This window comes from Gigantopelta aegis, unplaced genomic scaffold (genome assembly GCF_016097555.1).
Source record: "Gigantopelta aegis isolate Gae_Host unplaced genomic scaffold, Gae_host_genome ctg4255_pilon_pilon:::fragment_2, whole genome shotgun sequence".
In the NCBI taxonomy this organism is placed as follows: domain Eukaryota; kingdom Metazoa; phylum Mollusca; class Gastropoda; order Neomphalida; family Peltospiridae; genus Gigantopelta; species Gigantopelta aegis.
The window spans coordinates 27501-38384 of NW_024533763.1; the positions used below are offsets into that span (position 1 = coordinate 27501).

Below are 10884 nucleotides of genomic sequence, written 5' to 3' on the forward strand. Positions count from 1 at the left end.
TATATACGTATTTCCTGCATCCATCTCTTCATGTTTTATTTCATCTGTCTCCGTGCCTACGAGTTTGTCTTTCCTAATTACTAATTACATACAGCCCTAACTAGGAACATACTGCCATCCTTACAACATAAATAATCATATTATTATTTGCAGTATTTGGGTGTTATTTTGAATACTTGAACATTTCAATGAAAAGGAAATGAATGAATGAATGAATGGATGTTTAACGACACCCCAGCACAAAATTACATATCAACTATTGTATGTCAAACAAACGAAGTATGATTGAAATAAAAGTTTAACTGGTTTGGCATCAAGTGTGTATCCTCTAAACTACTTAATTACACAACACTTCGCAGGCTATAAATGTTTTCTTTTCTTTTCCAGCCTGTGCTGATGGACATTGGGGTTCGCACTGCACGAATAATTGTCCCGATAATTGTGGAGGAGCTACCTGTGATAAAGAAACGGGAAGTTGTCGTATGTATTGGTTACGTGTATGCACTTCAGTGCTATGGATACGATCCTAGCTTTTCCGAAAACGTATTTGATTAGTTTGTTGAAATGCAGACAGATAATTAAACAATTACCTGAATTTTTTTCCAAATGTCTGAGACTCTTTATGTCTTGAACACTTTTTTCTCTAGCTTGTGCCGATGGTTACTGGGGTCAAAATTGCGAATTTACATGGTCCATTGCAGTGACGGTTCTTGTGATAAACATTATGGAAGTTGTCAGTGTCAGACTGGATAGGCTCCACCGAGATGTACGTGACGTAATGAGGACGATCCCCACCTGTTAACACCCCTTCCAAACGTGGTGACCGTACGGAAATACCGTTTATTGCCAAATTGTCTACTGCAACAGTACCGAAATCACTACCCACCTGATGCATGAAAGTGTCCGACTCCAAAATCGCACCTCAGGGTGTGTACACATTTTGTACAAACTAAATTCAACCGTTTTCAGAACAATGTTTCGAGCACACCAAAATGGCGCCTTCCTGAAATTAAGTAGAGGATAAACATGACAATGGCTTAATTTAGGGCTTTTTAACCAAAGATAATTCCAGCAGAAACCGTTTATGGCACATTCACCTGGTTACCTCCCAATTATTGAGTTGATTATGCAATCATTACAGCTAAAAAGTATACATTTTAAAAGTGGATGACTGTTTATACAAATCGTCAGTATATTTCTGTCATGAACGTCGCAAATACTAGAAAGATATTCATCCACTGTCATTCTATCAAAGGAGAAATAGATCAGGGCAGCCAACTGATAGGTTGGTAAATAAAGTGCTACAAATATCCTCCATTTGACCTGAGAATTGTGTAGGAACACCTTATACCAACACCACTACAATTGTAAAAAACGTTCCACCCTATTTATTCAATGCCGAAAAGATTAGAAGCATATTATTAAAATTTAAATAAAATATATAGAATCCAGGTGTTAATTATAAGTCACTAAATTGTATCTACTTCCCAAAATACTGAAGCCAGTCAAATATTAACACAAAACGCCCCGGTCGCCAATCATTTCAATTTAGTTGAACATTCATTAGATGCTACTTTTGAAATAATTTCAATAGATAAAAGAAACAGACCTCATAAGTTATCAACGACATGGGTGTTCCGCATTCGTACATTACAGATAAAACACCCAACAGTATTTGAAATTAGAGTAGAATCGGGAAAACACGTAGAAAGGTAGATAAAAGAAGAAAAACTCAGGGATAACTTAGTCTCTACACGACTGACTGCCGCCTTAGTTTGTAACCCTCTAAACCAGTCACTTTTGCAGTGGTTTGTTTGTTTGTTTTTCTGACAGATTTAAAAAAACAAATACATTATATTCGGCTAATAAGAAAAACATACTACTAGCCTTACAAATTAAGCACACAAATTACCGGGATACAGTTATATTTGGAATATTACAACAGCCAATTTAAAATCAATTTCGAATCCCTTAGGCCAAATTGGAAGAAACATAAATGAGACAGTGTGTTCACAGAGTTCAGAAAAAACCCACAAACAAAACTGTTAAGCACTAGCTTATTTTTACGTAAGGATACTCAAATTGACCCTCGTGTGTTTCGGTATCGTCAGTATCATACACTAGGAGTAACAACAGAGGCTTGCATAATAAAATGTGTATTCCTAATATATGATATTGACGATATCAAAACACATTCTGATACTAACCTATATACACCCGTTCATTTTCGAAACACTGTATATCCACTTTTTTTCAATTTGCAAAGCAACTACTGTTTTTGTTTTATTTCTGTTTTAAAAGTTAACAAACAAAATAACCCTATCATCGATCCGTATTAATGCATCCTGATATTAGTATATCTGCCAGATAGAGTTTGCATAACGTGTGACTTATATAATTATGTGACATGTTGTAATGTATTCATTCAATTTATTTTAAGCATGTGTTGCTGGATATTGGGGTCCGTCTTGCACTAAGCCGTGTAGCATGACATGTAGAGAATCTTCATGCAACAAACAGGATGGAAGATGTCAGTGTACGTATTGGTTATTGTTACAGTACAATAAATGTCCGTACAATTTTTGAGTACAGTATAAGTTGTAGAAGCAAGGGATCAGGGTTGGGTTTGTTGGTGGGTGGGGTATCTTCTATTTGGTAGATGCGCTGAACTTATTAGATGAGTTAGCTTCTTTTTTCTTTTTTTAATTATGTTGATATTTTGTGTGATATATTTTGTGTTAAAAACATATATTTATTTGATACTTTTTGAAATCAAATGGATGGTGATTATAATATTAGTGTTTTCCAGCGGTGTCGTTTAACAAAGGAAATGTTTCATTTTATATTCAAAATGGTGTCTTTTTTCAGATAAAATGGCTGTGATGTCTATATTTAATTGATTATGACAGTTCGTTTTAATATGTTTATTGTTCCAGCATCACTTGTGTTAAAAGTAACGGTATAAAATAATAGATGGAGTATAATAGAATTTGACTTAGTCCACACGGGCTATAAGAGTTTTGTGGTAGACTAAATAACAGATGGGGGTAACTTATCTTACATGAAGGTGTCACAAAGTAAATTTTCCCATTTTGAGACACATTCATATCTTATTGTGAAGTTATATACGTATTTCCTGCATCCATCTATTCCTTCATCACCTACTCTGCATCCTTGCCTACCAGCTTTTCTTTCCTACATATGTAACTAATTGCATACGACACTAACTAGAAACACACTGACATCCTTACAACATAAATAAAAATAACAACCTTGTTTCGAGTATATGTGTGCTATTTTGAATACTTGTAACATTCCAATGAAAAGGGAATGAATGGATGAATGAATGAATGAATGAATGAATGAATGAATGAATGAATGTTTAACGACACCCCCAGTACAAGCACACACGTGTATGTCAAACAAATGTAGTATGACTGAAATAAGATTCTAACTGGTTTGGCACCAAGTGTGTATCATCTAAACTACCTAATTACACAACACTTCGCAGGCTATATATGATTTTGTTTCTTTTCCAGCCTGTGTTGATGGACATTGGGGTTCGCACTGCAACAATAATTGTCCCCATAATTGTGGAGGTGCTACCTGTGATAAAGGAACCGGAAGTTGTCGTACGTATTGGTTACATGTATATACCTCTCTGGTATAAGTACGATCCTAGCTTTTCCGAAAACTATCTGATTTGATTAGTTAGTTGAAATGCAGACAGATAGTGAAACAAATGCATGGATTATTTTTTTCCACAAATATCTGAGACTAATTATCTCTTTAACACATTTTTTTTAGCTTGCGCTGATGGTTACTGGGGTCAGAATTGCGAATTGAGATGTGGCCATTGTGGTGAAGGTTCTTGTGATAAACAAAATGGACGTTGTCAGTGTCAGACTGGATGGGCTCCACCGACATGTACATGTAAGTTAAGTATATGTTAGTGAATTTGTGTACTCGGGTTCATAAATCGTATTTTCTTTGACGCGATATAGGTTTGATTAACTAATATATATATATATATATATATATATGTATATATATATATATATATATATATATATATATATATATATATATATATATATATATATATATATATATATATATATTGTTTACACAATAATTTGCTTTTAACTTTTGTCTATGTTAAACTACAATATGTAGTCTGCTTCGTTTTTCTCTAACATAAATAATATATTAATAATCTCTTCGAGATCAATGTTTTAAAAAATAACAATTCCCATTATACTTTACATAAGTCTTCCTAAATGTTTTTTATTTACTTGTTTTTTTTGTTTTTTATTTATTTTTTATTTACATGCTGCACACAATTCCACTTTTCTACTCAGTAGTAGAATCTACTGATTATGCCAGATCCATACCCCGCACCGCTCATTGGCCTACCCCAATGTTTTGCCACTAAGTAGAATAATCTACTCTTTGTTCCATATCTCCCACCTCACCCCGCCATGCTCATGCACTTATCCCATACATCTAGCTAGCCGCAAGTAAATCAATATGTACATGTAGTCTTTGTGTGCAGTAGTCCTCCGGCAGGTATGACCTACGATTACTCCACAATATCAATATATTTCTAAGCAGACGTTATTAATTAGGGGTACATTTACATGTCACATCAATTCTATCACCACATCAAAAGCTCTTTGTCGAGAGGGAACTTGTATATCCGATGACTAGTGTAGTCCATTGTGGAGTGTGATAACTGGCTACAGTTGCCATGGTATCACAGTTATGGTTTTGGAGAGGGGAGGGGAATATAAATGCTAGTGGCCTGGGGTCGCGAAATACTTAAATACCTAACTGGTGACATAATGTTGTTATGGTTCTGAAAAAAAGTATTGTTTTAATCTAATAGGTTTAGTATAAGTTTGTGTGTAGTTAACTGTCATTGTAAAGTCTAGATAACAAACATGTTAGAGGTTTACAATTCTTATACACCATTTGCTTGTATTAAAATGAAAGGGAGGTTTGCCTAACAATACTTTATTGAAATGAGAGTCAATTCGTGTTTTAGCTATTGCAAACTGGTTTACAAAAACCGAGTTAGGGCAGACTGAATATACTAGTTAAAAAGACAAAGGGCCGATTTCTTGTTCCTGGGTTTCTGCAACACAGACCCATGGGTTATTTGCATACACATTTCACGTGCTTGGGTTTCAAACTAACACCAGGTTACAATTCCACTACTCGAGAAACCTGCTATCAGACATGTTTAACACTGGGTTTGCTCAGATGAAAGTGAAGGCGTGTACGGTGCACACTCCAAATTCGACAATGGTACGACTTCAACTGACTATCGAAGATCGAGGAAGGGCTATTGCTTGGCTTAAGGATGGCAATACGCAAAGAAATGTTGCTCTGAGACTTGGTGTCAGTCAGAGTGTCGTTGGCCGACTGTGGCAACGGTACCAAGCAACGAATTCTATTCGAAATCGTCCACGTTCGGGAAGACCCCGAACCACTACAAATAGAGAGGACCGCTACATCACCAATATGGCTCTACATCAACGCACAACCACTGCACGCCGATTATGTGACAATCTGCGGACTGCGACTGGAACTCGAGTGTCTGATCAAACCATACGCAATCGTCTGAGAGCCAATAATCTACGCTGCCGTCGCCAGGCTGTTCGACCACCACTCCTACCACGTCACAGAACGGCCAGACGTCACTGGTGCACGCTTCATCTGCGGTGGCAACGTGTTCAGTGGGGTCGAGTGATGTTCACTGATGAGTCCAGGTTTAGTCTCCAGTTCAACGACGGTCGGGTTCGTGTCTACAGACGTCCTGGGGAGCGCTTCGCTGACGTTAACGTTAGACAACGTCACCGGTTCGGTGGTGGCAGCGTCATGGTGTGGGGCGGCATCTCTATCCACCACAGGACACCCCTCTATGTGGTGGATGGCAATCTGAATGGAATCCGCTATCTGAATGAGATTATCCGGCCGTTGGTTCTCCCAGGCCTTCAGCAGATTGGCGGCGGGGCAGTTCTGCAGGATGACAATGCCAGACCCCACCGCGCCAGGGTGGTAACGGACTTTCTCAGACAACAAGGTATCGCCAGGATGGATTGGCCAGCATATTCGCCTGACTTGGCCCCAATAGAGCACGCCTGGGACGAATTAGGCAGGAGAGTTCGGGATAACCATGCCCCTCCGGACAACCTTCATGGTCTGGGTCAACTTCTTATGGCAGAGTGGCAGGCCATTCCCCAAGAGTTCTTCAGACGTCTGATCAACAGCATGAGGCAACGATGTGTCGAGTGTATTCGCGCCAGGGGTGGATTCACACACTATTAAACGAATGTTCTAATGTGTAAAATCCATGTTTGACAACCTTCAACTTTGATAGCATGTCATGTGACTTTCTTGTATACAGTGACGTTTATTTGTGTTTTTTTTGTAAATATGGAACAATAAATAAAAAAATTGGTGTAGTTTACATCATCAATCTAATACACTCTGAAACCTATTTGGTTATACATTTTCGACCCTTAAATTATTTTGAGTAGTATATATATATACATACATACATACATACATACATACATACATACATACATACATACATACATATATATATATATATATATATATATATATATATATATATATGTATTTATTTTTGGTCACTGAAACAAAAAAAAATGTTTTTGAGGCAGAACTAATTATGATCAGTAAAGTAATGTTGTATTGTGATATTTGTTTTATTTTATTTCTAACTGATGGGTTTGATTTTGAAAACCCCCTAAAAAAACGTTTCGAAGACAAAATTTATTTTGGAAATAAGAAGTAAATTATCGTTATTTAAGATTTTTGGTTTATAACACGCATGGATCACAACTTTGAAAAGTGGTAAAGTTTTGAAATAAAACGGATCATTTCATCTAGGTGTTTTGCATTATTTTTGATTGCAGAATAACTGAAATATCAGCTTTATTCTGCTCAGGCCGTATGCCTCCGCCCCTCCGCCCAAGCCTGATCTGATCTAGATACCACATACAGAAGAGACATTTAATAGCTTGGTGTGTTTGCTTATTGTTGGTTATTGTTTTTGTGTCAGCTTGGGATCACGTTTTGGTGGCATAGCATCCTAAAAACATGAATGTGTGCGTAATGCTGTAACAGTCAGAATGTGTTTTACAGTGTGTGACCAAGGCTATTATGGAACCAACTGCAGAGAGACATGTGGTAACTGTGTAAATGGCAGCACAACATGTCATAACGCGACTGGGAGTTGTCCTGGTGGATGCAGTGCTGGATGGAGAGACGACACGTGTAAAATAGGTTTGTTTAAGTCAAAATTATATTTATATGTAAGTTTATTTAGTCATGCATGCAGGTCAAATACTGTTAAAATAACAACGATATTCAAATACTACTGTTTACTTGTGAAGGTGGTGAATGTGTACACCGTCTTGCTCGTATACTACCCTGGAGCCTTTTTTTGCCATGAGGAAATCATTTTTTTTTTTTTAATTTTAAGTTTTTTTGTGTGTGTGTGTGTGTGTTTCTGGGTGATTTTGTTGTTGTTTTATTTTGTTTGTTTTATTTTGTTGTTTGTTTGGGTTGTTATTATTATTATTATTAATTCTTCTTTTTTTTTGGGGGGGGGGGGATTGTTGGGGTGTTTTTGGGGGGCACACGCGATATATGCAAAGGAATAGATACTGAACAGGCATTAAAGTAAAATCAACGTTTATTCTGGTGAACTCTATAGTACAAAATTATGAGGCAATATAGTCGATGTGTATCTAACGGGTACACAAATATGCCGCGGGCGTCTTTTAGATATATGATTCATAGCGAGTGTTTGATAATATGTAAAATATCAGCCGAGCCTCGACAAATACCATTTAACGACATGAGATTGATATTTTACATATTAGCAAACAGGAGGCGTAAATTAGATCCGTCCTATAGCTCTCTTAAAATAACACACCAAATGCTACGTTAATCCCTGATTGATACGCATAAATGTAATGTATTCGACCAGCTGTTTCGACATATCGGCAATTTGTGAATTAACTATGGACAGTAACAGCTCAAATCTATAGGCACTTGGCTGGGAGGTTTGTTTTTTGCATCAATGGTGACTTTTCTACGAGTTTCGTGTTCTCCAGAAACGGTAATTACCTGTGATAGTTGGGAAGGTCATCTACAAGTTTCCTCTCAATGACGTTTGAAGGTGCACTATGGATTATAGCCACTATTGATAAACAAACAGCCACATAATTTCACCTGTAAATAATTGCCTTTTATTGTGATTTGATCAAATCATCTTGAATGTGCTTGAACCTTTCTTTTAAAATAATGACTGGCACGTTAATTACATAATACACGTTCTTCCTTTTGTAAACTGGTCCTGTTTACGTACTGACCTATTATATTTGCATAGACGCTCTGTCATTAAATTTTCATATGTTTATTACACGTTAATACACTAAAATGTTAAGTAGGTTAAGAAATGGATATCATGGGTAAGATATAGGATGTTATACATTGTTCATATTACGAAAATAAATGAGTGAGCAACACATAACAGAGATGTGCAAGACACATATACTAATACAAATATATTGAAATATATTTTACAGCATGCGAAGATGGTTATTATGGTGATAAATGCAACAACAGTTGTGGTCACTGTTTAAATGGCAACACAGCATGCAACAAAGTGACAGGATATTGTCTTGATGGGTGCGGTGCTGGATGGAAAGGAGATACATGCAAGATAGGTGTGTTTAACTTTTTAAAATTACAATTCAACTGTTTCTAGATTGCTGGTACATACCTACGTAATTATCCCGTTTATCTCTCCGTCTCTCTTCCTCCCCGCTATAATCCACCCCTCTGTTTTAGTTTTGTAGATATTATTAATAATATGCATTAGGTAAAACAAATATTATGTTTAAAAAGGAAATCATTGTCCTGGAAGTATGTCTTTCAACACATGTATATGTTTGTCTAGAGTCGTAATAACATAAATAATGTTGAATTAAATGTATTATCCATTGCACATATTTCTGAAGGGAAAACATAGTCTGTGGTAAGATCAGTATAACGTCTAATATATATTGATGATACGTCTTGTACAATGTTTACACCTTAACCTGTTGTTTTTCAAAGTTTGTTATGTACCTAATTTAAATTATTACGCCATCATTCGTCAACGTGATCCTGTTGCACTTTTAAGTATATTTGTTGTCATTGACTGTATATCGTGCTACGATATTTCTTTTCATCTTTTTTTTTCTATCGAAATTATGTTTTGCACAGAATGCAGCAACGGAACACATGGAAGAAACTGCGAGCAAACATGTGGTAATTGCAAGGAGTCAAACTGTGATCGTTTTAATGGCACATGTTTTGATGGGTGCATTGTCGGGTATGCCAACCCCGATACTGGATGTGTAGAGAAATGTATGTATATGTAATTGTCGTACCTTTTATGCTGTTGGTATGCAATTATCAATGTTGATTTTAAAAACTACTACCAAGTATATATTATATAACCTTGTGCTGTTTTGTTTGGTTTTGCTTTTGTTGTTCTGTCTGTTTTATGTTGTAATTCTTTTTGGCTAATGTTCGTTGTTTGTATGTTTGTTTTCTTTTGGTTGTTGGTGTTTAGTTTTTTTCTGTGTGTTGGTTTTTTTTTGGTTTTTTGTGTGTGTTTTTTTTTTTTGGGGGGGGGGGGTTGGAGGAGGGATATTTTGTTGCTGTTTTTGTAATTTCTTAGGTAGATGGTGGAATGAGATTTAGTTGTGGTTTGGGATATATTTTTGTTGGTTGTTGATAATGTTTGTTTCTTTGTTTGTATGTTTGGTGGGAGTGGGGTTTTTTTTAACACATATATCTTCAATTAAAACAAATGTTTCTGTTGTAGTTGTTGCAGATGATAACACAGTAGGAGTCGCTGCCGGTGGGGCAGTATCTGCTATAGCTGTGATTGTTGTGGTGATCATCGCAGTGGTATTTTGGAAGAGGTATGCAAACGGCGATGAAATGTCGTAATTATTTCAATTTCTTTTGTTTTAGCTAATTACGGTACAGTGCCTCCTAGTCCAAGAGCTGCAGGGGTGTTTATTTAACCGAACATGTCCAAAACGTCTGAGGGCATTTATAACTGCTGTGATAAATGTAGTTTATGAAATGGGGATTCTTAGTTGTCAAAACTATTCCAATTTCTTTTCAAATGTTAAAATCTGCACCATGGGGGAATTGAGGGTAGGGATAACTAAAATGTCTGTTGTTCAGACAATATACAAGATATAATAACAAATGACCCTCTATATTAACCCTACCGGTCTGTATTATCTATTCATCAAATTTACATCAATGTAAATGTTTTAATTAGGTCAGCAGAGGTCAGAAGGTCACCACTGTGGACACGCGCTTAAAATTTCTGTAAAATTTTGTTTATAAAATCGTTTAAACATTTTTGGTATACTTCTGTGTATATGGAAGAGAAAAACAACAGATTTAGTTAACTGATTCCGGCATATACTATATAATGGGATGATTTTCATAATATATTATTTTTTTCAGAATTTCCTATATTTAAGGGTAGGGGAATCATAATGCCACATAGCTCTGAACGTTGCAAAGGTAGGATTATATATTACCACACAAATTGAAGGTCATAGAATGCGGTAATCAATGATTTGCATTTCTACATAGTTTGTTGAACAATGCGGACACCGGAGGTCAAAAGGTCAGAATGTTTTACTGACGTTTACAATTGGTCCATTTTCTTTGGTCAGCCTTCTCTTTAATTTTTTTATACAATGTCATTTATTACGTTTTATAAACAGCCATTTGTAACTTTCGAGGTTTATTTTCTCTCTATTT

At 36.1% G+C, this 10884-nt stretch overlaps 1 protein-coding gene across 1 annotated transcript in view; it reads left to right on the forward strand.

The window, feature by feature from the left end:
- The window catches only part of LOC121392656 (multiple epidermal growth factor-like domains protein 6), a gene marked incomplete at its 5' end in the record, with an annotated part of 36672 nt that extends 26326 nt beyond the window's left edge, over positions 1 to 10346 (forward strand). Inside the window, 8 exons of the mRNA XM_041523776.1 lie at positions 388 to 480; positions 2441 to 2536; positions 3540 to 3632; positions 3808 to 3933; positions 7180 to 7320; positions 8631 to 8771; positions 9313 to 9456; positions 9920 to 10346. Of these exons, the coding sequence (XP_041379710.1) occupies positions 388 to 480; positions 2441 to 2536; positions 3540 to 3632; positions 3808 to 3933; positions 7180 to 7320; positions 8631 to 8771; positions 9313 to 9456; positions 9920 to 10047 (962 nt within the window). The remainder of the gene's footprint in view (positions 1 to 387; positions 481 to 2440; positions 2537 to 3539; positions 3633 to 3807; positions 3934 to 7179; positions 7321 to 8630; positions 8772 to 9312; positions 9457 to 9919) is intronic.
- Positions 10347 to 10884: the final 538 nt, after the last annotated feature.